Consider the following 27,886-nt stretch of genomic DNA (forward strand, 5'->3'; position numbering starts at 1 on the left):
TGGTAGATGAAACCATCAGTTTCATAGCAGAGATGACTTAGATTTAGATTGTCTGCCAGTAGCGGAATGGATGTTTCCTGATACCAATGTTTATACAAGTTTTTGAACTTCAGTTGCAAAGATAATGTGGTGATTAGATGAAAATTTTGTCGGAGTATCTGCCAAGTCCTCCTTACTGCAAAAAGGGGATGATAAAATAAGTCAGAATGAGCAACATCACCGAAAAAGGAGAAACTAAACTCCAAAAAGACAAATAATCCTCCAGTCAGTTACAAGGTAGATGCAAGGGCAATCTTACAGGAACACTTACCACAACAACACCCTTAGAAGCATCTAGAACATGAATTGCAGGTGCACTATACCTTGGCGCAATTTTGACAGCTGTGTGTGTTCTGAAAACATGAAAAGCAATTTGATAAAATCAGAGAATCATCGAATGGTTACAGCACAGAAGGAGGCCATTCAGCCCGTTGAGCCAATGCCGGCTCTCTCCAAAAGCACTTCAGCTAGTCCCACTCCCAATTTAGATGCAAATGGATGCAACCTATCAAAGTCAATATAAGAATGTGGTAGTTGACACTCCCAGTGGTTCAACTGGTCAAGGCAGTGAGTAGCTGAGCCACAGAGACTAGGAAGGCTCCCACTCTGTGCAATGTTTTCACATCTTAGTTGGGTTGGTTGTAAGTAAGTATAGGTAGAGCAGCCATAAGTAAGCTTTTCTTTATATAAATATATATACACACACATTAAAGACTAAGGCCTAGAAATTCAGTAAGGCCCCGCCAGGTCTTTAGCGCCCGAAATTTAGCACTCGCCCGGATTCCCGTAGCGCCCGCCTGAAATTCAGTTGCAGCGCCCCAAGACGGAGGCGGGCGCTATTGCAGGGTTTGGCCGCCTCGCTTGGGGCGATGAAAGTCAATTGCAGGCGTCCAGCTGCCGCTGCGGCACCCGATGCGGTGCGGCAGGCTGGGGTACTGCAGGCCTCCTCCTTCTCTTAAGGAGGAGCTGCCTGCAGCCGTGAGATCGCCGCTGGATTCCCCCGGCAAATGAGCCCGGCACCACGGAGAAGTGCCGGGCTCGCGGGAGTCAGACACCAATGCCGCGGGGGGGTGGCGCAGGAGTCCGGGGAGGGAGGTGCGGCCAGGCGGCCGCTGGGAAAGCGGCCGACCGCCCGTCCACCTTTATGCGCCGGCCTCTCGGAGCTGCAAGGCACCGTTTTTCAAACGCTGTTTGCGGCCGCCACGGGCGAGGCGGTCGCAACTGAATTTGGCGGTCGGCACGGAATCGCATTGGAGCCGGGGCGCTGCGCACACCGATGATGTCATCGGTGCCGGCGCAGCGCTACCGGCTAACGCCGATGTTAGGGACCAACTGAATTTCGGGCGCTAAAAAACTTCCGGCGCAAACCACTCTTTAGCCAATAAGTGGGCGCAAACGCGACTGAATTTCTAGGCCTAAATCTGCAGTCGTTGCAAATAGGAGGTGGTCAAGCCTGGAGTACACCAGACAATAACTCATTAACAGTACTACAATAGCAAAATACTGCGGATGCTGGAAATGTGAAATAACAACAGAAAGTGCTGGTAACACTCAGCAGATCAGGGAGCATCGAAGAGAGGAGAAACAGAATCAACTCAAATTAAAAAAACAGAACCTCAAGGGTTACCTGAGCCACGAGCGAATTTGGCTAGGACAAATAAAATTAGAGAGTTAAATGCACGGCTCAAAGACTGGTGTGGGAGAAATGGGTTTTGCTTCCTGGGACACTGGCACCAGTACTGGGGCAGGAGGGAGCTGTTCCGTTGGGACGGGCTTCACTTGGCCAGTGCTGGGACTAGAGTCCTGGCGGATCATATAACTAGGGCTGTAGAGAGGGCTTTAAACTAACTAGTGGGGGGGGAGGTTCCTAGAGAGCAAATAATAAAAATGACAACAGAGAAGGTCATAGACTTAGGTAGCAGTGGGGAAATTAAAAACCAGAGCGTGTCAGGAAGGGGCAGAAGGTATGGAGTAAAAGGTAAAGTAATAAAAAGGGCAAAAGCAGGAACTAAGTGTCACAAAACATATTTGAAAGTTCTCTATCTGAATGCACGTAGCATTCATAACAAAATAGACGAGTTAATGGCACAAATAACTACATATGGGTATGATCTTGTGGCCATTACAGAAACATGGCTGCAGGGTGACAATGCCTGGGAATTAAACATACCAGGTTATTTAACGATCAGGAAGGAAGGGGTGGCTATGTTAATAAAGGAAGGAATCACTGTAATACAGAGAAATGATATTGGGTCAAAAGATCAGGATAATGAAACAGTTTGGGTGGAGGTAAGGAATAATAAGGGGAAAAAAACACTAGTGGGCGTAGTCTATAGGCCTCCGAACAGTTGCAACTATGTTGGACGGAGTATCAATCAGGAAATAGTTGAGGCTTGTAATAAGGGAACATCTATAATTATGGGGGATTTTAACTATCATATTAATTGGACAAATCAAATTGGGCAGGGCTGCCTTGAGGATGAGTTCATTGAGTGTATTAGGGATGGATTTCTTGAGCAGTATGCAACTGAACCGACCAGGGGGCAAGCAACCTTAGATCTGGTCCTGTGTAACGAGACAGGATTAATTAAAAATGTCCTAGTAAAGGATCCCCTTGGAATGAGTGACCATAACATGGTTGAATTCCATATTCAATTAGAGGGCGAGAAGGTTGGATCTCAAACAAGCGTGCTAAGCTTGAATAAAGGAGACTATGAAGGTATGAGAGCGGAATTGAGTAGAGTGGATTGGGAAAATAGATTAAAGGGTAAGACGATACATGATCAGTGGTGTACATTTAAGGAGTTATTTTACAACTTCCAAAAAAAATATTCCACTGAGAAGAAAAGGGTGTAAAAGAAAAGACAGCCACCCGTGGCTAAGTAAAGAAATTAAGGATAGTATTTGACTAAAAACAAGGGCATATAAGGTAGCCAAATCTAGTGGGAGGATAGAGGATTGGGAAAACTTTAAAAGACAGCAAAAAATAACAAAAAGATTGATTAAGAAAGAGAAGATAGATTATGAAAGTAAATTAGCAAAAAATATAAAAACAGATAGTAAGAGTTTTTATAGTTATATAAAAAGAAAAAAGGGTGACTAAAGTAAATGTTGGTCCCTTAGAGGATGAGACCGGGAAATTAATGGTGGGAAATATGGAGATGGTAAAAACACTGAATGAATATTTTGTATCAGTCTTTACAGTAGAGGACACTAAACATATCCCAACACTGGACAAACAGGGGGCTATAGGGGGGGGAGGAGCTAAACACGATCAAAATCACTAAGGAAGTGGTACTCGGTAAAATAATGGGACTCAAGGCGGATAAATCACCTGGACCTGATGGCTTACATCCTAGAGTCTTGAGGGAAGTGGCGGTAGGGATTGTGGATGCATTGGTAATAATTTTCCAAAACTCCCTGGATTCAGCAAAGGTCCCGGCAGACTGGAAAACTGCTAATGTAACACCCTTATTTAAAAAGGGCAGTAGACAGAAGGCTGGAAACTATAGACCAGTTAGCCTAACATCTGTGGTAGGTAAAATTTTGGAGTCCATTATTAAGGAGACAGTAACAGGACATTTGGATAATCATAATTTAATAGGACAAAGTCAGCATGGTTTTATGAAGGGGAAGTCATGTTTGACAAATTTGCTGGAGTTCTTTGAGGAAGTAACATATAGGGTGGATAAAGGGGAACCAGTGGACGTAGTGTATTTAGACTTCTAAAAGGCATTTGACAAGGTGCCACACAAAAGATTATTGCTTAAGATAAAAAATCACGGGATTGGGGGTAATATTCTGGCATGGATAGAGGATTGGCTATCTAACAGAAGGCAGAGAGTTGGGATAAATGGTTCATTCTCAGACTGGCAATCAGTAACTAGTGGCGTTCCGCAGGGGTCAGTGCTGGGTCCCCAACTCTTTACAATCTATATTAACGATTTGGAGGAGGGGACCGAGTGTAACATATCAAAGTTTGCAGATGATACTAAGATGGGGGGGAAAGTAGTGAGTGAGGAGGACATAAAAAACCTGCAAGGGGACATAGACAGGCTAAGTAAGTGGGCAGAGATTTCGCAGATGGAATACAATACTGGAAAGTGTGAGGTTATGCACTTTGGCAGGAAAAATCATAGAGCAAGTTATTATCTTAATGGCAAGAAACTGGAAAGTACTGAAGTACAAAGGGATCTGGGGGGTCCTGGTGCACGAAACTCAAAAGGTTAGTATGCAGGTGCAGCAAGTGATTAAGAAGGCCAATGGAATGTTGGCTTTCATTGCTAGGGGGATAGAATATAAAAATAGGGAGGTATTGCTTCAGTTGTACAAGGTATTGGTGAAACCACACCTGGAATACTGCATACAGTTCTGGTGTCCATACTTAAGAAAAGACATACTCGCTCTCGAGTCAGTACAAAGAAGGTTCACTCGGTTAATCCCGGGGATGAGGGGATGGACATATGAGGAGAGGTTGAGTAGATTGGGACTCTACTCATTGGAGTTCAGAAGAATGAGAGGCGATCTTATTGAAACAAATAAGATTGTGAAGGGGTTGGATCGGGTGGATGCGGGGAGGATGTTCCCGATGATGGGTGAAACTAGAACTAGGGGGCATAGTCTTAGAATAAGGGGCTGCTCTTTCAAAACTGAGATGAGGAGGAACTACTTCACCCAGGAGGGTGGTCGGTCCATGGAATATGCTGCCCCAAAAAGCTGTAGAAGCTACATCATTACATAAATTTAAAACAGAAATAGACAGTTTCCTAGAAGTAAAGGGAATTAAGGGTTACGGGGAGCGGGCAGGAATTTGGACACGAGTCTAGGTTCGGATCGGACATGGCCCTGTGGGTAGCGGAGCGGGCCCAGGGGCCGTGTAGCCTGATCCTGCTCCTATTTCGTGTGTCTAATTCTGTTAGATTCAGGAGATGGTTCTATGATAGTAGATTGGTGGTTAGGATCAGATCAGCCATGATCTTATTGAATGGCGGAGCAGGCTCGAGGGGCCGATTGGCCTACTCCTACTCCTATTTCTTATGTTCTTAATATCTTATGTTCAACGTTTAGGGTCGAGCCCGTCGTCAGAACTGGAAAAGGTTCGGGAGGAGAGATGATTAAGCGGGGGCAGGGAGGAGGGGAGGAAAGAACAAAGGGAAGGTCTGTGATGGGATGGCAGGCAGGAGAGATTGAATGACAAAAAGGATGATAGTGTACGGCAAAAGGTAATGGGACAAGTTAAGAAACAAAAGATGGCTCTCGATGATGTGTGGATGATGATGGCAACAACATTAACAGCTACCATGTGAGGAAACAAGAGAATAAAAAAGAACGAACTACAGGGGCCAATTTATAGTCTGAAATTGTTGAACTCGATGTTAAGTCCAGAAGGCTGTAAAGTGCCTAATAGAAAGATTTCTTCTTATCTGGACTCTTTTTTCTCCCCTTTTCCAGTCCCTTCCCAACTACATCCGCGACTCTTCCGACACCCTCCGCCACTTTAACAGTTTCCCGGCCTTATGTCATCCTTTATTATCAGGGCTACTCCCCCTCCTTTTCCATTCTGCCTGTCTTTTCGAAACGTCAAGTACTCTGGAGCATATAGTTCCCAACCTTAGACACCTTGCAACCATGTCTCTATAATGGCTCTCAGATCAAACCCATTTATCTCTATTTGTGCCACTAGTTCATCTATCCTGTTACGAATGCTTTGTGCATTCAGATAAAGAGCCTTTAATTTAAATTTTTTACCATTATTCCCTGCTTTGACCTTATTATCTGCTGCACTGCTACCATTAAACTCTCTGTCCCTTCCTGTCACACACTGCTTATTTTTACCCAAATCACTACACTGCCTTGACCTTTATGAGCAAGGGACGTGGAAAATTAGCAAGTTACCTCTCCTGATTACAATTCAGGCACTCTTGCTGGAAGCGCCAAAGTGTGGATGTTGGGCGAGGACAGAACTGGGCTTGGCTGCAAGGCCACCACAGTCAAATAACCTGACCTGCTAACATTTACTGTCCAGGCTCGCTCATGATAAATGATCAGGGAACTCAACACCAAACACCCACATCCTAGCCAGCACTTAATAATGATTCAGGAGAGATGGGGAGGAGGAGAAAATGGGCAGGACAGGGAAGAAAAAAAGGGATAATGTACAGTTATTAAACAAGGGTCCATGACCCAGCCTGTTACTTAATAAAGAGTTGCATTCAGTCAGGGCTATTCTGGAACAGGAGAAAGTAATAGGTGCTGAAGAAAGTGGTTAGAGAAAACACTGACAATGGCTTAATGAGGAGAGGAGAAAGAATCACCAAGCATCTGCACGCAACAGCCAAAATGTTAGGCAGCAGCATGTCAGACCAATGGAACATTTACATTACACAGCATGTTCAACTGTAATTGTTCTCCATGATTTGGAAGATTGCGAATGCACATTTGTTGACCAATTTGTCAACTCATTCTAGTTTATCAACCCCACCCGCCCCCAAAGCTGTGTGTGAAACGGATGATCAGAATGAATGGGTGCTTTGTGTCTGCTAGATTTAAAAGTTGAAAGCAGCTTTATTTCTCAAATTTAAAAAAAAAAATTTTTTTTAAATTTGTTTGTGGGATGTGGGCCCGTCGCTGGCAAGGCCAGCATTTATTGCCCATCCCTAATTGCCCTCAAGAAGGTGGTCGTGAGCCGCCTTCTTGAACCGCTGCAGTCCGTGTGGTGAAGGTACTCCCACAGTGCTGTTAGGGAGGGAGTTCCAGGATCTTGACCCAGCGACAATGAAGGAACGGCATTATACTTCTAAGTCAGGATGGTGTGTGACTTGAAGGGGAACTTGGAGGTGGTGGTGTTCCCATGCGCCTGCTGCCCGTGTCCTTTTAGGTGGAAGAGGTCGCGGGTTTGGGAGGTGTTGCCGAAGAAGCCTTGGCGAGTTGCTGCAGTGCATCTTGTAGATGGTACACACTGCAGCCACAGTGCGCCGCTGGTGGAGGGAGTGAATGTTTAAGGTGGTGGATGGGGTACCAATCAAGCGGGCTGCTTTGTCCTGGATGGTGTCGAGCTTCTTGTGTTGTTGGAGCTGCACTTATTCAGGCAAGTGGAGAGTGTTCCATCACACTCCTTACTTGTGCCTTATAGATGATAGAAAGCTTTGGGGAGTCAGGAGGTGAGACACTTGCCGCAGAACACCTAGCCTCTGACCTGCTCTTGTTGCCACAGTATTTATATGGCTGGTCCAGTTAAGTTTCTGGTCAATGGTGGCCTCCAGGATGTTGTTGGTGGGGGGGTTTGGCGATGGTAATGTCATTGAATGTCAAGGGGCGGTAGTTAGACTCTCGCTTGTTGGAGATCGTCATTGCCTGGCACTTGTGTGGCGCGAATGTTACCTGCCACTTATCAGCCCAAGCCTGAACGTCGTCCAGGTCTTGTTGCATACGGGCATGGACCAATTACAACACTAATCCCCAGTTCATTGCTCCACAATCCAGTGCTATTTAAAAATAAATTCCTCGACTCTTAACTGCCCTCTGAAATGGTCTAGCAAGCCACTCAGTTGTAACAAACCACTACGAAAAACAGTAACAAGAATAAAACAGGACGGACCACCCAGCATCAGCTACGGACATGACAATGGCACACCCAGCCCAGTCGACCCTGCAAAGCTCTCCTCACCAACATCTGGGGACTTGTGCCAAAATTGGGAGAGCTGTCCCACAGACCAGTCAGTCAAACAACAGCCTGACAGTCATACTCACAGAATCATACCTTTCAGCCAATGTCCCAAACTCCTCCATCATCGTCCCAGGGTATGTCCTGTCCCACCGGCAGGACAGATCCACCAAGGGTGGCGGCACAGTGGTATACAGTCGGGAAGATGGGGCCCTGGAGTCTCATGGTGAGAAAACCAACACAAGGGAAAAACCTACTTGACCTCGTCCTCACCAATCTACCGGTCGCAGAGGCATCTGTCCATGACCGTATTGGGAGCAGTGACCACCGCACAGTCATTGTGGAGCAGAAGTCCCGTCTTCACACTGAGGACACCCTCCACCGTGTTGTGTGGCACTACCACCGTGTTAAATAGGATAGATTCAGAACAGATCTAGCAGCTCAAAACTGGGCATCCATGAGGCTCTGTGGGCCATCAGTAGCAGCAGAATTGTATTCCACCACACTCTGTAACCTCATGGCCCGGCATATCCCTCACTCATTGCCATGGGACCAACCCGGGTTCAATAAGGAGTGTAGAAGAGCATGCCAGGAGCAGCATCAGGCGTACCTAAAGTTGAGGTGCCAACCTGGGGATGCTGCAACACAAAAAGCGGAAGCAGCATGCTATAGACAGGGCTAAGCGATACCACAATCAACAGATCAGATCAAAGCTCTGCAGTCCTGCCACATCCAGTCGTGAATGGTGGTGGACCATTAAACAGCTAAAGGGAGGAGGAGGCTCCATGAATATCCCCATCCTCAATGATGGTGAAGCCCAGCACGTGAATGCAAAAGACAATGCTGAAGCGTTTACAACCATCTTCAGCCAGAAGTGCCAAATGGATGATCCATATTGGCCTCCTCCAGAGGTCCCCACCATCAAGAAGTCATTCTTCAGCCAATTCGATTCACAACACGTGATATCAAGAAACGGCTGAGCGCATTGGATACAGCAAAGGCTATGGGCCCCGACAACATCCCGGCTGTCGTGCTGAAGACTTGTGCTCCAGAACTAGCCACGCCTCTAGCCAAGCTGTTCCAGTACAGCTACATCACTGGCATCTATCGGACAATATTTTGTATCAGTCTTCACGGTAGAAGACACTAAAAGCAGGTGGCATAGTGGTTAGCACTGTTGCCTCACAACACCAGGGACCCGGGTTCAAATCCGGCCTCGGGTGACTGTCTGTGTGGAGTTTGCACATTCTCCCCGTGTTTGCGTGGGTTTCCTCCGGGTGCTCCGGTTTCCTCCCACAGTCCAAAGATGTGCGGGTTAGGTTGATTGGCCATGATAAAAAAAATTGGCCCTTAGTGTTAGGGGGGATTAAATACGTGGGGTTACGGGGATAGAGCTTGGGTGGGATGGCTGTCGGTGTAGGGACCGGGTGCTAGGGTTTGGATGATCAGCCATGATCTCGTTGAATGGCGGAGCAGGCTCGAAGGGCCGAAAGGCCTACTCCTGCTCCTATCTTCTATGTTTCTATCCCAATAATGGATAATCAAGGGGCTATTGGGGTGGGGTGGGGTGGGAACTTAAACAATCACTATCACGAGAGAAAGTACTAGGCAAACTAATGGGACTAAAGGTGGACAAGTCCCCAGGACCCGATGGCCTGCATCCTAGAGTCTTAAAAGAGATGGCTATAGAGATAGTGGATGCATTGGTTGTAATCTACCAAAATTCCCTGGATTCTGGAGAGGTCCCAGCGGGTTGGAAAACTGCAAATGTAACGGCCCTATTTAAGAAAGGAGGGAGACAGAAAGCAGGCAACTATCGACCAGTTAGCCTAACATCTGTCAATGGAGTCCATCATTAAGGAAGTGGTAGCAGGGCATTTAGAAAATCATAATATAGTCAAGCAGAGTCAGCATGGTTTTATGAAAGGGAAATCATATCTGACAAATTTGCTGGAGTTCTTTGAGGATGTAACGAGCGGGGTGGATAAAGGGGAACCAGTAGATGTCGTGTATTTGGATTTCCAGAAGGCATTCGATAAGGTGCCACATAAAAGGTTACTACACAAGATAAGAGCTCATGGGGTTAGGGGTAATATATTAGCATGGGGAGAGGAATGGCTAACTAACAGAAAACAGAGTGTCAGGATAAATGGGTAATTTTCAGGTTGGTAAACTGTAACACGTTCACCATAACAAAAGCAAAATCTACGCATGCTTTGTAGATTTCCAGAAGGCTTTCGACTCCATCTGGCATGACGGTTTATTCCTGAAACTTATCGAAAGCGGGGTAGGAGGGAAAACATATGATGTAATTAAATCAATGTATACAAACAACAAATGTGCAGTTAAAATTGGAGACAAACAAACAAAATACTTCCCACAGGGACGGGGGGTGACGCAGGGCGCGCCAATCTCACCGACACTCTTTAATATTTACATAAATGGATTGGCAAAACTACTTGAACAATCTACAGCACCCGGCCTCACCCTATATGAATCCAAGGTTAAATTCCTCCTCTATGCAGACGACCTGGTTCTGCTGTCACCAACTAAAGAGGGTCTACAGCAGAACCTGGACCTGCTGGAGTCGTACTGCCAGACTTGGGCCCTGACAATAAATCCCCCAAAAAACAAAGTCCTTGTGTTCCAGCAAAGATCCAAACATCAGGGACCCAAAATAAATTTCACAGTAGGAACAACCAAAATTGAACAAACCACTAACTACACATACTTGGGCCTAAAAATCAGTTCTACGGGAAACTTCAAACTGGCTGTGAATGAACTGAAAGAGAAAGCAAGAAGGGCTTTCTATGCCATCAAAAAATCAATCCAAATAGAAATCCCAATTAGCATTTGGCTCAAAATTTTCAAATCAGTAATTGAACCAATTGCACTCTATGGCAGTGAGGTATGGGGACCGCTAACACAACAAGAATTTGCAAAATGGGACAAACACCCAATTGAGATCCTACATGCAGAATTCTGTAAAAGTATCCTCCGGACTCAAAGGAAAACAGTAAACAATGCATGCAGGGCGGAACTAGGCCAATATCCATTAATAATCACTATCCAAAAAAGAGCCACCAAATTTTGGAATCACCTACAAATGAGCAACCCCCAATGCTATCACTACGACGCCCTGAAATGCCAAGAGCTGACCATAAAAAAGAATACCCTCAGTCAACTAGTCCTGGGACTCAGTGAAATAACTACTAACAATACTAACAATAACCAGCCCCAGGACAGTGACAGGGTAACACAAAGAATTCGACCCAACACAATCGTCGCTAAGCAAAAGGAAAAATATCTGACATATTGGGCAGAAACAACAAAAACCCAAAGCAAACTCATTTGCTACTTGGCCCTAAACAGACAATACAACATAGCTGATTACCTGACCATGGTAAAGGATAACAAACTGAGAAGAACCTTGACAAGGTACAGACTTAGCAAACATAGCCTAGCGATCGAAAAAGGCAGACACAGGCAGACCAGGCTGCCAAGAGAAGACAGGATATGCTCTCACTGCAGTCAGGGAGTAGTGGAGACAGAGATGCACTTCCTCACAGCCTGTGGAAAATATCAGGGCATCAGGGAGAATTTCTACCAAAAATTCTCACAAATATGCCCTGAATTCAGAAATCTGAATGACAACCAAAAACTCCCATTCCTACTGGGGGAGGAGAGAAGCTGTGTAACACTGGCGGCACACTATGTTACAGCTTGCCATGAACAGAGGGACAACCAGTAAACTAAGAAAAGAGTATATATAAACAATGCAAATGTATATTTATACACTCAGGGATATACCTGTTTATACACTGTATGAATAGAACTGCGTTTATGTGTTCAACCATAAATGTATTTTGATGCTTTGGCAACATAAGATGTACCTTATCATGCCAATAAAGCGATTTGAATTGTGAATTGTGAATTGGGTTGCCACAGGAATCAGTGCTGGGGCCTCAACTATTTACAATCTATATTAATGACTTGGATGAAGGGACCGAGTGTAATGTAGCCAAATTTGCTGATGTTACAAAGATAGGTGGGAAAGCAAATTGTGTGGAGGATGCAAAGAATCTCCAAAGGGATATAGATAGGCTAAGTGAGTGGGCAAAAATCTGGCAGACGGAGTTTAATGTGGGAAAATGCAAGGTTATCCACTTTGGTAGGAAAGATAAAAAAAGCAAATTATTATTTAAAATGGGGAGAGATTACAAAATGTTGAGGTAGAGGGGGATCTGGGGGTCCTTGTACGTGAATCACAAAACGTTAGCATGCAGGTGCAGCAAGTAATTAGGAAGGCAAATGGAGTGTTGGCCTTTATTGTAAAGGAAATGGAGTATAAAAGTAGGGAAGTCCAGTTACAACTGTACAGGGTGTTGGTGAGACCACATCTGGAGTACGGCGTACAGTTTTGGTCTCCTTATTTAAGGAAGGATATACTTGCATTGGAAGCAGTTCAGCGAAGGTTCACGAGGTTGATTCTGGAGATGAAGGGGTTGTCTTATGAAGAAAGGTTGAACAGGTTGGGCCTATACTCATTGGAGTTTAGAAGAATGAGAGGGGATCTTATTGAAACATAAAAGATTCTGAGATGGCTTGACAGCGTAGATACAGAGGGATGTTTCCCCTCGTGGGGGAATCTAGAACTAGGGGGCATAATTTCAGAATAAGGGGGCACCCATTTAAATCGGAAATTAGGAATTTCTTCTCTCAGAGGGTCGTGAATCTTTGGAATTCTCTTCCCCAGAGAGATGTGGAGGCTGGGTCATTGAATATATTTAAGGTGGAGATAGACAGATTTTTGAAAGGTAAGGGAGTCAAGGGTTATGGGGAGTGGGCAGGGAAGTGGAGTTGAGGCCAAGATCAGATCAGCCATGATCTTATTGAAAAGCGGAGCAGGCTTGAGGGGCCAAATGACCTACTGCTGCTCCCAAGTCTTATGTTCTGATGGAAAACTGCCCAGGTATATCTTGTCCACAAATAGCAGGACAAATCCAATCTGGCCAATTACCACCCCATCAGTCTACTCTCAATTATCAGCAAAGTGATGGAAGGTGTCTTTGACAGTGCTATCAAGCAGCACTTACTCACCAATAATCTTCTCACTGATGCCCAGTTTGGGTTCCGCCAGGACCACTCGGCTCCAGACCTCATTACAGCCTTGGTCCAAACATGGACAAAAGAGCTGCATTCCAGAGGTGAGGCGAGAGTGACTGCCCTTGACATCAAGGCAGTATTTGACCGAGTGTGGCATCAAGGAGCCCTAGTAAAACTGAAGTCAATGGGAATCGGAGGGAAAACTCTCCACTGGCTGGAGTCATACCTAGCACAAAGGAAGATGGTTGTGGTGGTTGAAGGTCAATCATCACAGCCCCAGGACATCGCTGCAGGAGTTCCTCAGGGCAGTGTCCTAGGCCGAACCATCTTCAGCTGCTTCATCAATGACCTTCCCTCCAACATAAGGTCAGAAATGGGGATGTTCGCTGATGACTGCACAGTGTTCAGTACCATTCGCAATTCCTCAGATAATGAAGCAGTCCATGCCTGCATGCAACAAGACCTTGATTCCTGGGATGGCAGGAATGACGTATGAAGAGAGATTAGGTTGATTAGGCTTATATTCACTAGAGTTTAGAAGAATGAGAGGGGATCTCATTGAAACTTATAAAATTCTAACAGGACTAGACAGACTAGATGCAGGAAGGATGTTCCCGATGGCGGGTCACAGTCGAAGGATAAGGGGTAAGCCATTTAGGACTGAGATGAGGAGGAATTTCTTCATCCAGAGAGTGGTGAACCTGTGGAATTCTCTGCCACACAGGGCAGTTGAGGCCAATTCATTAAATATATTCAAGAAGGAGTTGGATATATTTCTTGAGGCTAAAGGGATCAAGGGATATGGGGAGAAAGCAGGGACAGGGTACTGAATTTGGATGATCAGCCATGATCTCATTGAATGGCGGAGCAGGCTCGAGGGGCCCAATGGCCTACTCCTATCTTCTATGTTTCTATGTGTGATGACATTCAGGCTTGGGCTGATAAGCGGCAGGTAACATTCGCGCCACAGAAGTGCCAGGCAATGACTATCTCAAACAAGCCCCTTGACATTCTACGGCATTACCATCGCCAAATCCCCCACCATCAACATCCTGGGGGGGTCACCATTGACCAGACACTTAACTGAACCAGCCACATAAATACTGTGGCAACAAGAGCAGGTCAGAGGCTCGGTATTCTGCGGCGAGTGTCTCACCTCCTGACCCCCCCAAAGCCTTTCCACCATCTACAAAGCACAAGTAAGGAGTGTGATGGAATACTCTCCACTTGCCTGGATGAGTGCAGCTCCAACAACACTCAAGAAGCTCAACACCATACAGGACAAAGCAGCCCGCTTGATTGGCACCTCATCCACCACCTTAAACATTCACTTCCACCACCATCAGCGTACCGTGGCTGCAGTGTGTACCATCCCACAAGATGCACTGCAGCAACTCGCCAAGGCTTCTTCGGCAGCACCTCCCAAACTCGCAACCTCTACCACCTAGAAGGACAAGGGCAGCAGACGCATGGGAACACCACCACCTCCAAGTTCCCCTCCAAGTCACACACCATCCTGACTTAGAAGTATATCACCGTTCCTTCATCGTCGCTGGGTCAAAATCCTGGAACTCCCTCCCTAACAGCACTGTGGGAGTATCTTCACCGCACAGACTGCAGCGGTTCACGGTGGCGGCTCACCACCACCTTCTCAAGGGCAATTAGGGATAGGCAATAAATGCCAGCCTTGCCAGCGACGCCCACATCCCTTGAACGAATAAAAAAATATATATATATAAATGAATGAAGGATAGCAAGTCCTCACTATTTACTGCCCAAGGAAAAATAAAATAAAAGGCCACAAACTATGACGTGACCTCAGGTCAAATGGAGTAATAAACTTAATGTGCTCGACAAAAAATGCTACCAGGTCATGGAAATTAACTCAATTCTTTGATGGACTGAGGTTAAGACAGGCTGATTAAGTGTAAGCTAGTACAAATGCTACACAAGCAACAGCTATTTCTATTAATGGAAACAAAAATTGCTGGAACTACACAGTCAGCATCTGTTAAGAAAGTACAGTAGATGGGAACATTTGCGGTATAAGCCATCATCAGAATAAAGTGATTTCAGATTTCCAGCATTTGCAATTTTTTTCCTTTTATTTATATCTCTTTTTATGAAGTCTTTCACCTACAGTTCTGGTCATACAAGGTGTCACTGGGTTCTAGTTGCTCTGTGGTTCTCTCTCAAAGCTAGTAATTACTGAGCATTTTACAGAAGAATGTATGGCTATGAGAAGCTTTTAAGACAAATATATGGAGCCAAATGAGTAAAAAGAAATCCAGATCATAGCATCCTTAATAATTTTGTTACAACCTACATACAAGTCTGTATCAGTGAAAGGGTTTAGAGTAGTATAAGGTGTGTGCATAAATTGGATGGTTTCAGCCTTTACGAAGATAAAATCTATTATCTTCATTGATAAGGAAGCTATTGTCCTGTATCTAATCATTTCTTCCTATCTCCCACGCAAAGGTTTTCAAGAAAATTGTATTTCTCACACATGCAAAGCAAAATAATGGCCCGGAATTTGCTGTGGGTAATAACAACGAACAAACAGCATTCGTTGTTATTAACCCTTTGACACTGACCGCAACTTCAAGGTTTAGCACATGCGCATCCCAACACGAAAATCCTGAAGTTGCAATCAGTCATTCACTGCTCCGACACTGACTGTGCTATGGACACCGCCCCCCCACCCCATAGTCGGCAATCTGTGTAATCTGTCAAATCAGGGAAACGGACGAAAACTTTGGCTCTTCCGCAGTAATATCACGGTTAAATACCCCATTAAAAGTTAGACCTTTGGATTAGACGTAACTGGGGTTTTAAAAGCGTATAGACTGCTAAACAAACATTATGGCCCTGAAAAATTAATTTTAATTTTGTGGCGTGTCAAATTTATCCATTTTAATAAAAATTAACTTAAGAAACTTTGAAAAAAATTTTTAAAGAAAAGTTTGTTCATCTTTATTTCAGGTTTACCTTTTCCCCATGTGAAAGCACCAATCTTTGTTTTGCTCGCTACAGGAAACTTTGGTTTATCCAGAGGTTAACTGTCCAGAATGCTCGAGCCACCGGCAAAATTCAGGAGTCGGTTCAGTAAGTTTTTTTCTTTTCGTTGCTTTTTTTTCCAACCAGTCAGGCTCTGCAAGGTCTAGCTAAAGCTGTTGCTTAGCTACAGAAACGCTTGCAAGCTATGGCCGACTGTTTAGAAGCAAGCAACAGGGTTTGTTGCTAGATACGGAGCTCAAAAGCTTCCGTATGTTTTAACATTAGCGCTGGTTTGTCCGGCAGTTTTGATGGGACGGCAACAGCTCAGTCCCGTCGGTACCGGATATCACAAAGTTTCCTGTATAACATTTTTTTAAAGTTAGAATCAAAGGAGCTTACTCACTACCTGGTTTGCTGCCTGAGAATTCTGCCTTGTGATTGGCTGCTTAGACAGCTTGTTGGCATCACAGCAACTCGCGTTAAGGATTCCCCATTAACTTATGCTGATTTCAATTGCACGTGGGAAAAGCCAAACTTCTTGCCACAGAGATCGCGAGATCTTTGCGGGAAGCTTACTTCGGGGCCAGTGGCAAACGCCTTTGCTTCGCCGCTGACCGCACATTACGGGCCAATATATTTTATAGTAGTTATAAAAAATTTGTTCAGTTTGGTTTGAGGATTATTTGTATTAAACTTGACAGAGGAAATGATAAAACTCTACTCTAACTAGTTACTTACTTTGAGGTTGTTGCTCCGCCAATCAGTAAAGGCATTTTCATACCTATTCGTTCCATTTCCTTGGCAACATATATCATTTCATCCAAAGATGGCGTGACAAGACCAGACAGGCCAATAATATCTGCCATAAAGTTGAGAAGAAAATGTAGAGCTGTACACATTCACAAATCTGGTTTAACAACTAAATGAACACTTGGGGCAGATGTGCTACCCAGTGGTGAGATCTAAGCCTGGGGCTTTGAACTGCCAATCTCGGACACAGAGCTGTGCAACAGTATCAGGTAGAGACCAGGAAGAGAGGGAAAATGAGAGAAATGTACTTCTGAAGCCACCTTTGTGCATTTCCTAGCAGCTGGCTGAGAGAGCACGTGCAGAGGTGAGGCCTGGGGCAGATTAGCTGCTTGCCCTTGTGACCTGGAGGCATGGGGCAAGAGAAGGTAGGAGAGAAAATAATCTGCTTCCAAATGCACTAGAATTGCAGTCTTTCCCCACAGTACTGCTTGGTAACAATCTTGAGAGGGCCACAGAGGTGGCGAGGAGCTTGCATAAAAGGGATGTAGATTAAAAATAAATATATATATAAGTTGTGGAATGTCCTTGGTAAAAGTTCAGGATCAGCTTCATGCACCCGCCCACCCCCCTTCTTGCTCATTGCAATGGTGCGCCCAGGGTGAAGACAAAACAGGAAAGAACGCAGCATGGAGAATTAAAAAAACAAAATTCTAGGTGTATGTAAATAAAGGAGTGTAGCTGCCAATCTTACTTAATGGAGTCAGAGATATTGACATATTTACCGGCTTTATTCTCGATAGCTGCTCGGAGTATCTTATCGCACGGAGTCATAACTCCCAGATCAATCACTCTGAAATAAGAATAATAAAAACATTTTTAAAAATGGATTCATAAGGGTGTCGGTGAACTGCAGACTCAAAGTGCAGCTTTGGAGAATGAGGATGTATACTTTCATTAGTCTGGTTAATCCTAACAAGATACACTACTGTGAATTGTTAAACACTCAAATTAAAGGTCACCTCTTCAGTTTGCAAAATAATCCACGCTGCGTTCACTGAATTTCTAGCACTAATCCCCAATATCAGATTCAAAGTTAAGGACTGAGTAATTGTATGGAGAAGAATAGGTGCTCAGTTAGAAGGCTGTAATGGACTGCAGCAGATCACATTGTAATGGAAGCAGAACCTTCATCCTGCTTCAAACCATCAGCATCAAAACAGAAGATTTCAAAAATTGGTTCCTCCACAAATTTTGCCATTTTCTCAACTATTGGAATATAATTTAAAGATACTGTAGTTTGGAACTTTTGGAAACTGATTCAATCTTTATTGTTTTAGAAATATTTGTATTATCAATATTTTTTTCTTTTTGCTCCTATGCATTTATAAATTCCATAAATAAATTTGACTGGTACCTTTAGTCTGAATTACTGTATCTGATAGCGCTGCGCTAAGGGAACAGGACTGGGTACGGAACAGCCCTTGCAATTTCCTGTGCAAAATAGCTAATAGGGTAATAATGAATCCAGTAGCACGCTCCTGTTTATAGCGCACAAAGGTGTATTCAGTTTGACAACCACCTTCTGCTCTCCCGCCAAATTGCTTTAAGTTCCAAACAAATGGGAAATGCAAATAAAATGTTACGCCAATTGATGTAGATTACTTTAGAAAGTAAACATTCTTTATAGACAATATTTTTGATGTAATAAATTGGTCAGTTGCTGTAAAATCTATGTTGCGAGTTTGTGGCAGTTCCGGTTAGATCTTCTTTTCAAGGGAGTTGTCGACACATCCTTTGTAAGTTATAAGAAAATTGTAGCATGTATTTGCCAAAATAGCAATGTCAGATTATTTAAAAACACATAAAACAATCTAATTTGAAAAAAAAATTACAACTTTGGAAGAACCAAAAAGAGAACATAACAAGTGGGAGATGACAAGATGAGGTGTAGTAGGTTTACCTGAAGTTGTTGCAGCCCAGTACCACGCTAACAATATTCTTGCCAATGTCATGAACATCTCCCTTGACAGTGGCCAACACGATCGTACCTTGGTATGGGCTCTGCAAAACAACACAACCTTTTGATTGCCTGCATTTGAATCAGAGGACTGTATCCTTTAAGCTTGCTTTATTTGGTTTACAAAACCCTTTGGTCATAAAATCATAGAATGGTTACAGCACGGAAGGCGGCCATTCAGCCTGTCGAGTCCATGCCGGCTCTCTGCAAGAGCACTTCAGTTAGTCCCACTCCCCCGCCCTTTCCCCGTAGCCCTGCAAATTTCTTTCCTTTAAATACTTATCCAACTCCCTTTTGAAAGCCGTGATTGAATCTGCCTCCACCTTTCAGGCAGTGCATTCCAGATCTTAACCACTCGCTGTGTAAAAAAGTTTTTCCTTAGGTCGTCTTTGGTTCTTTTGCCAATCACCTTAAATCTGTGTACTCTGGTTCTCGACCCTTCGGCCAATGGGAAATTTCCCTCTATCTACTCTGTCCAGATCCCTCATGATTTTGAGCACCTCTATCAAATCTCCTCTCAATTTTCTCTGCACCAAGCTTCTCCAGTCTGTCAATGTAACTGAAGTCCCTCATTCCTGGAATCATTCTCATGAATCTTTTCTGCACCCTCTCTAAGGCCTTTACATCCTTCCTAAAGTGTGGTGCCCAGAATTGGACACAGTACTCCAGTTGTGGCAGAATCAGTGTTTTATACAGGTTCATCAGAATTTCAACACTTTTTTACTCTATACCTGTGCCAAAATTGGGAGAGCTGTCCCACAGACTAGTCAAGCAACAGCCTGACATAGTCATTCTCGTCTTCACACTGAGGACACCCTCCATCGTGTTGTGTGGCACTACCACCGTACTAAATGGGATAGATTCAGAACAGATCTAGCAGCTCAAATTGTGCATCCATAAGGCACTGTGGACCATCAGCAGCAGTAGAATTGTATTTCGCCACAATCTGTAACCTCATGGCCCGGCATATCCCTCACTCTACCATTACCATCAAGCCAGGGAACCAACCCTGGTTCAATAAGGAGTGTAGGAGCAGCACCAGGCGTACCTAAAAATGAGGTGCCAACCTGGGGAGGCTGTAACACAGGACTACATGCCTGCTAAAAAGCAGAAGCAGCATGCTATAGACAGGGCTAAGCGATCCCACAGGGCTAAGCGATCCCACAATCAATGGATCAGATCAAAGCTCTGCAGTCCTGCCACATCCAGTCGTGAATGGTGGTGGACGATTAAACAACTAACGGGAGGAGGAGGCTCCATGAATATCCCCATCCTCAATGATGGTGGAACCCAGCACATGAATGCAAAAGACAAGGCTGAAGCGTTTGCAACCATCTTCAGCCAGAAGTGCCAAGTGGATGATCCATATTGGCCTCCTCCGGAGGTCCCCGCCACCACAGAAGCCAATCTTCAGCCAATTCGATTCACTCCAAGTGATGTCAAGAAACGGCTGAGCGCACTGGATACAGCTAAGGCTACGTCCCCAGACAACATCCCGGCTGTCATGCTGAAGATTTGTGCTCCAGAACTAGCCGTGCCAAGCTGTTCCAGTACAGCTACAACACTGACATCTACCCGACAAGGTGGAAAACTGCCCAGGTATGTCCTGTCCGCAAAAAACAGGACAATCCAATCCGGCCAATTACCACCCCATCAGTCTACTCTCAATCATCAGCAAAGTGATGGAAGGTGTCGTCAACAGTGCTGTCAAGCAGCACTCACAAAGGCCTTCGACACTGTCAACAGTGTCCTCCTCAAATTCGGCTGCCCTCAAATGTTTGTCACCATCCTCCGCCTGCTTCATGACAACATACAAGCCGTGATCCTGACCAACGGTTCCACCACACCCAATTCACGTACAGACCGGGGTCAAGCAAGGCTGTGTCATCGCACCAATGCTCTTCTCGATCTTCCTTGCTGCAATGCTCCATCTCGCCCTGAGTAAGCTCCCCGCTGGAGTGGAGCTAATTTACAGAACAAACGGGAAACTGTTCAACCTCCGTCGCCTCCAGTCCAGATCCAAAGTCGTCCCATCCTCTGTCGTCGAATGACAGTATGCAGACGATGCTTGCATCTGTGCTCACTTGGAGGTCGAACTAAAAACCATCGTCAACACCTTCACCAAAGCGTACAAGAGCATGGGCCTTACACTAAACATCCGTAAGACAAAGGCCCTCTAGCAACCTGCCCCTGCCACACAAATCAAAATCCACTACAAGGCCTTGGACAACGTGGACCACTTTCCATACCTCGGGAGCCTACTGTCAAGAAGAGTAGACGTCAATGACGAAGTCCAACACCGCCTTCAGTGTGCCAGTGCAGCCTTCAGTCGTCTGAGGAAGAGAGTGCTTGAAGACCAGGACCTCAAACCCAGCACTAAGCTCATGGTCTACAGAGCAGCAGTGGTACCCACCCTGCTGTATGCCTCAGAGACATGGACCATGTACAGTAGGTACCTCAAAGCACTGGAGAGGTACCACCAACGTTGCCTCCGCAAGATCCTGCAAATCCATTGGCAGGATAAGCGCACTAATATCAGTATTCTTGCTCAGGACAACATCCCCAGCAACGAAGCTTTGACCATGCTGGATCAGCTCCGATGGATGGGTCACATCGTCCGCATGCCCACTACGAGACTCCCAAAACAAGCGCTCTACTCGGAGCTCCGACACAGCAAGAGAGCCCCAGGTGGGCAGAGGAAATGCTTCAAGGACACCCTCAAAGCCTCCTTGAAAAAGTGCAACATCCCCACTGACACCTGGGAATCCCTGGCCCAAGACTGCACAAAGTGGAGGAGAAGCATCCGGGAAGGCGCCAAACACCTCGAGTCTCTTCGCCGGGAGCAAGTGGAAGCCAAGCGCAAGCAGCGCACGTCAACTCAAGCACCCCACCCACCCGCCCCTTAAACCACCATCTGCCCCACCTGCGACAGAGACTGTAGGTCCTGCACTGGACTCATCAGTCACCTGAGAACTCATTTTTAATGTGGAAGCAAGTCATCCTCGGTTCCGAGGGGCTGCCTAAGAAGACGACTCACCAATAACCTCCCAAACCCGCCACCTCTTCCACCAAAAAGGACAAGGGCAGCAGGTGCATGGGAACACCACCACCTCCAAGTCACACACCATCCTGACTTGGAAATATATCGCCGATCCTTCATTGTCGCTGGGTCAAAATCCTGGAACGCCCTACCCAACAGCACTGTGGGAGTACCTTTACCACACGGACTGCAGCGGTTCAAGGCGGCGGCTCAGCACCACCTTCTCAAGGGCAATTAATGCTGGCCTTGCCAGCAATGCCCACATCCCATAAACAAATTTTAAAAACCTGCTCACTGATGCCCAGTTTGGGTTCCGCCAGGACCACTCGGCTCCAGACCTCATTACAGCCTTGGTCCAAACATGGACAAAAAAGCTAAATTCCAGAGGTGTGATGAGAGTGACTGCCCTCCAGAGGAGGACGAGGAGGAGGAACAGGAGCAAGGGAGGAGGCAGCCACTCACTCAGCCTTCCGGAAGGGCGGTCTGTGACTGCCTCATCAGACTGTGGTTCGAATGAATTAAACCCCAGATCCCCATTGTTCACCATATCATTCCATCCCTGTCGCAGGCCATATCACAGCACAAAGCTGAAATGAGACACCACAAAAGAATCCAAATTGAATTAATAAATTATCAAAAGTCAGTGAACACATATTTACAACAAAAATATTAACTATTCACCATTGTGCAATCCTTCTCCTTACTGTGCCTTTGCCTACTCTAGTGCTCCTACAAAGTGCTGGCCGTGGCTGCAGCAGGGCTGGTGGAAGGTTACCGAGTGTCCGTGCGGGAGATTTCAGGTAGCCTTGCAGGATGCCCTCGACCAGCTCTGGGCCTGGAAGGCCCGGCTGTAGACTGCACCACCTCAGCATGGGCGGCAGCGGTCTGGGCTGGCTGGATGATAGGCAGCGACAAGAGCAATGGCAGTGTGGCTGGAGCAGGAATGCTGTAATCCTGAGAGAGGACAGCAGGTTCCTGCTCAACTGACACTCCCTCTGGGCAGCACCTCAGCATCCCTAGCAATCTGTTGGAGCACAGATTGCTGGCCTGCTGCGACACAGTGAAAGCCCCGGTCGACGGTGGTAGACCCAGCCACGATGGCAGCAGTCAAGAGCTTGTGTGGCATCAAGCTGAGGCTGCATGAGAGCAGTCTGAGATTGGATGCCACCAAGCATAGACTGCATTACAGCACTAAGACGTTGCGTCGCTTCCGCCTGTGCTGCAATGCCAGATTGCCCATCACACGCGGCATCAGGTCTGGGTCGCCATGGTCTCTCTGGGAGTCTACCATCCTTTGCAGACTGGAAATGATGGACTCCATGGTGTGTGCAGAGCCTTGTGCAATGTTGGAGGCGGACTCCTCCACGCTCCTTACCACTGCCGAGCAGCTCTCAGGCACTCTTGCCATCGCACCCATCATCTCCGTGTGCATGCCCATCACCCTTCTTCGAAACGCCTCCCCATCGAGGTCCTCATCTGAGTCCTGTGTAGCAGAACCTCCTGTTGTGAGCCACCTTGGCCTGCAAGTGAAAGAAAAGTGTGTGAGTGAGTGTGGAGCAATGTGCTTGGGTGATGTGCCTGACATAGTTGAATAGCTGTCATTGCGTGCAAGGTGCGAGATGTGAGTGTGAGTGTTGGTAGGTAGAGATTGTTGGTGGGTGAGTGCTGAGGGGTGTGGTGCTTTGGTCAGTGTGTGAAGATTGTGCTACAGATGGTGGTACATAGCATTTGTTGAAGTATTCACTCACCCTGACCATCCAAGCGAGGTCGTTAAATTTCTACCTGCACTGTGTGTGTCCTGGGGACCACAGTGCTGCCAGAGACGTGCTGCGCTACGTCCCTCCACATGGTGCAGAAGACTTGCGGCGAGGGCCTCCTGCCACTTGCCGGATAGATCACCGCCCTCCGTCTCTCCACAACGAACACCAACGTCTTCAATGCTTGATCGCAGGCTCTCCCCCTGGGGCATGGATCTGCCATGCGTACAACTGCTTCAGTCCTCCGGCTCTTTCTCCTTGTCCTGCTTCTGCATGCTGAGGCAGCTGCACAGCCAGCAATGCTGAGAATGAGGTTCTGCAGCATCAATGAACCGCCCCTATAAGTACTGAAAAAAGCCTGTGGCAATCATGACTTGCGATTAGACTGCACCCGATATTGGTCCACCCTTTGAGTGTAACGCCAATGAGCTTGGGCTTTAACACTTGAATTAGGACTCCAATCATTTTTTTGAGCAGTGAGCATGAATTTTGCATGCAGTCTAAAGCATTAGCGCCTGGCGCTAATTCTCCAACTTTTCTATTGATACTGTCCATTCCTGGGCTATAATGAATTTCTAGCCCTATGAATCCATAGAATGAGACAACTTACTCTCCTCCCCCACCCCGAACAGCATCATCACCAGGGGTTTGAGCATGTTACCTGCCTCCTGTCTCAGCCAGAGAATGGTGGCAGAACTCATTGGCATTTTTATGTCAACGTTCATTTAAAAGAAGGAGGTATAAAAAGAAAATGCTGGAAATACTCAGCAGGTCAGGCAGCATCTATGGAGAGAGAAACAGAGTTAACGTTTCAGGTCGATGACCATCAACTTGAAACGTTAACTCTCTCTCGCTCCATAGTACCTCTTGTGTACTTCCAGCATTTTCTGTTTTTATTTCATATTTCTAGCATCTGCAGTATTTTGCTTTTATAAAAAGTTGTTGCAAGAAAATAAAATCAGTACAATTCAAAATTTAAAAACAAGATATTTAAACGCACTCTTTTTAAGAAGCCTTAAATGCCCCCAATCCCAGTTAAAGATACGATAACTTACGATTTCTTCTGAATGGCCTGACTCTGCCAACCTTTCCTCTCTCTCCTTCTCCATGAAGGGGATAAGATATGCAACAGCTTTCTTCATTACGCGAGCAGATTTAATAACCTGATGATGCAAAACAGATTCTATTTACAAAACATTGAAATAATGTGCAAAATGCCTCCATTTGGATATTTCACAATGTTCAAATCTTTCCAGTTGAAAATCAGCTCTGCATTACCACCGGCTTGGCTCATTAAGCAACCAATCTCAGCTCAGCTTTGAGATGTGAAGTCTCCTGCTCAAGAATTTTAACTCGACTACTTTAAAAAGAGACAGAACAAAGGAAGGAAGGAACTATTTAGGAAAATGTTTACAATTGCAAATGAACACTGGCCCAGAAATTCCGATCACAGGCCTCCCGCGGGCGGAGGGCTGCGATCTGGAAAAATCTGCGCCAAGACCGGAAGGCTCCCGGGAGGCGCAGCGTTCCGCTGCTGGGCCTCTCCAAACTGCCGGTGTGCAGGGCCCACGTATCCCAGAGGCGCAGGCGGTTCGCAGCGTCCCTGGGATCACGTGGGCCATGGGGAGCCAATCAGAGAAGGGAATCTCCCTTCATACACTTGACAGGAAGACCGGTCAAATATATGAATGGAGATCACCCCCAAAACATAGTAAAACTTTAAATAAACTTTTTAAAAATCACATTTTTAAAATGACTTGAAATTACATAAATTAACCATTTTTAACAAAAATTTAAATTTTTGAAAAAATAATTAAAGTTTTTAACAGGGCTAAAAATAAACGTACCTTTCTTTAAAGTATTTTTAAATGATAAATCAGGGGGATTTTTTTTTTTTTTTTTTTACTTTTTTCAACTCTTATCCTGGTAAAAGCAGGCCTTACGCCTGCTTTTACCAGGCGCAAGAATTGTAAGTGTTTTCTGCGGGCGGAGGATCTCCAAAAAGCGGAACTCGCCGCCCGCAGAGGCCCTGCTCCAGGGCAGCCGGAGAATCTGTCAAGAGTTTTCTTGACAGATCGGAAATGCTGGTTTCCAGCGCATGCGCAGTGCGTGCATGCCTGAAACCGGCATTTCCGATGTCCCTACGGGTGTGTACACAGCGCGTACACGCCCGTAGGGATCGGAATTTCTGCACCATTGTATCTAACTAAAATAACAGTTAACTGTTCAAAATTCACCTCTGTATGAGATGCAAGATCTTCGTTTTGTTTATGCTAATTTTCTCATCTCCTCTTCTAAAGGCAGGGGCTTCTGCTGGGTTATGGTGCCACGAGCACTGGCATCCTTTGCTACCTCGGCATAATCATTGTTCTTCATGCGAGAGGCATTGCAACCAAGCTTAATCTTGTCCTCTACCAACTCACACTTCCAGTCAGACTCACTGAATAGTGAACAGGAGTGGGAACCCTGGTTGATTGTTTCCTTCCTTAACCCAGAGGTGCTGAGGTAGAGTGTAGCACCCCTACCAGCATCCCAAGATTAAATATTAAAGTAGAAGTACAAGTCATTTGGCGTTGTAAATACATTTTGCCTCTTTACATAGCTTATTCCAGTCTTACCTGTGGAAGAAACATCTTTCCTGTTCCAAATAATTTCCCCACAACTTTCATTCCATTCATTAGAGGTCCTTCAATTATGTGCAGGGGCCTAGGGTACTTCTTCTGATTGGCTCTTGCTTCTGCTGTATCTTCTACCACATATTTTTCAATACCCTGAAAAACAGTGACAGGGTTTGAACTCAGGTAGCAAAGACAAACAGAAGACACAGACAGACAGAAAGGTGGCAAGAAAAAGAAGGAAAGGAAGGAAAGAAAAAATGAAAAGTAAGGAACGGAAAGAAAGGAACGGACTTGCATTTATATAGTGCCTTTCACGACCACAGGATGTCCCAAAGCGCTTCGCACCCAATCAACGCCAGCAAGCCACAATCCCACGCACATTCAACCATTCACCTTAATTAGGGCATATTCGAGACGTTCCTCAACAGTATCGTTCCTCCATTCATCAGTGTGTATCATTTTTTTCCCACCCTTGGCATGATTCTGAAAACAACAAAGAGCCACAGTACAGATTGTCAAGACAAAGTAAATCAGTTGATTTTTCAGGATACGTTTAAGATTACAGTCTACATTTTATTGGGTAGATGAACTGTACCTAAAGCAGGAACTAGGAAGTAACTCTCATTAATTCAGAAAGGCTGGAAATAACCTAGATTAAATTTCTCAAGAGGCAAACTGGTAAAATACAACACTGATCAGTACTAGGATACAAATTTGTTCCAGTGTTGGAAATTAAGCACTAGCATTGTAGCTATTGAGTCCTCTCCTAGGAGATTTTTGTTCTCCAAATCTAATACCCAGTTATATTGTGATTTAAACTTGCCATTGATGTCAGGAGCTATTTAATATAATCAAGTAGATGCTTACAATGCAGAAAGAGTTTACTGGATATTTTAGTAATGTGCAAAAATCATAAACAGGGTTTAAAAAGTCTGCTGGTTTATACATATCACGTTTTCAATAAAAATCTTTTAAAAATATACAATGGTTTCACTCAGAAAATAAACCTAATTAGTCTCAAACCTACTTGTACTCAGCCTAAAATATGCAAATCTTTAAAAACTCATTTGTTATTGGTATAGTAATTACTGTCAGAACCATTTCAATTCTAAGCTTTTTTTTTGTAAGCAGGGTCTCTTTGGGGTTGAGTTAATACAAGACACATCTGCCGATGGAAGATTGGAACCAAATCAATTCTCTATGTTAAGCTCCATACTCTGATGCCCGAGCTATGCTGTTCTGCAATATTCCAGCATGCCGTTGAGTGAACAGCCAGCCTGGCTCTTTAATGGGGCCTGGAGAGAGAGACATGCGTCAAATAGGATTGGGATTTTTTGTCCCCACTCTACTCCAGGTAACTCCGCTCACCTTTCACCCTTGTCCTTGCTGACCAACATTGACTCCCGGTTCCCCAATGCTTTTAACTTTCAAATTCGCATCTTCGTGTTCAATGGCCTCGCCCCCTCCCTATCTCTGTATCCTCCTCCATCTCTACAACCCTCCGAGAACTCTGCACTCCTCCAACTTTGGCCTCTTGCGCATCCCTCCCACTTCCTGTGCCCCACCATTGATGGACGTGCCTTCAGCTGCCTAGGCCCTAAACTCAAATTCGTTCCCTAAACCTCTCCCTCCTCAACAGTGACTACACGCCAAAAGTACTTCATTGGCGGTAAAGCGCTTTGAGACGTCCGGTGATCGTGAAAGGCGCTATAGAAATGAAAGTCTTTCTTTCTTTCTTTCCTCCTTTAAACCCACCTCTTTAACCAATCTTTTAATTACCCCATATATCTACTCTTTTGGCTGTGTGTCAATTTTTGTCTGAGTAAGCTACTGTATAGCACCTTTGGATGTTTTCTTATGTTAAAGATGCTATATAAATGCAAGTTGTTGTTATAA

General features: G+C 45.3%; 1 protein-coding gene across 1 annotated transcript in view; it reads right to left on the bottom strand.

Annotated features, from left to right (window-relative positions):
* mtr (5-methyltetrahydrofolate-homocysteine methyltransferase) overlaps nucleotides 1-27,886 on the bottom strand; it is a 93,414-nt gene that overhangs the window by 18,328 nt on the left and 47,200 nt on the right. The window contains exons 19-25 of the mRNA XM_085980207.1: nucleotides 26,384-26,473; nucleotides 25,991-26,143; nucleotides 24,428-24,535; nucleotides 18,519-18,619; nucleotides 17,341-17,408; nucleotides 16,547-16,667; nucleotides 311-392 (exon numbers count right to left, since the gene is read on the bottom strand). Of these exons, the coding sequence (XP_085836333.1) occupies nucleotides 311-392; nucleotides 16,547-16,667; nucleotides 17,341-17,408; nucleotides 18,519-18,619; nucleotides 24,428-24,535; nucleotides 25,991-26,143; nucleotides 26,384-26,473 (723 nt within the window). The remainder of the gene's footprint in view (nucleotides 1-310; nucleotides 393-16,546; nucleotides 16,668-17,340; nucleotides 17,409-18,518; nucleotides 18,620-24,427; nucleotides 24,536-25,990; nucleotides 26,144-26,383; nucleotides 26,474-27,886) is intronic.

Source organism: Somniosus microcephalus, chromosome 3, assembly GCF_052327205.1.
Source record: "Somniosus microcephalus isolate GS21.2 chromosome 3, FLI_Smic_1.0, whole genome shotgun sequence".
In the NCBI taxonomy this organism is placed as follows: Eukaryota; Metazoa; Chordata; class Chondrichthyes; order Squaliformes; family Somniosidae; genus Somniosus; species Somniosus microcephalus.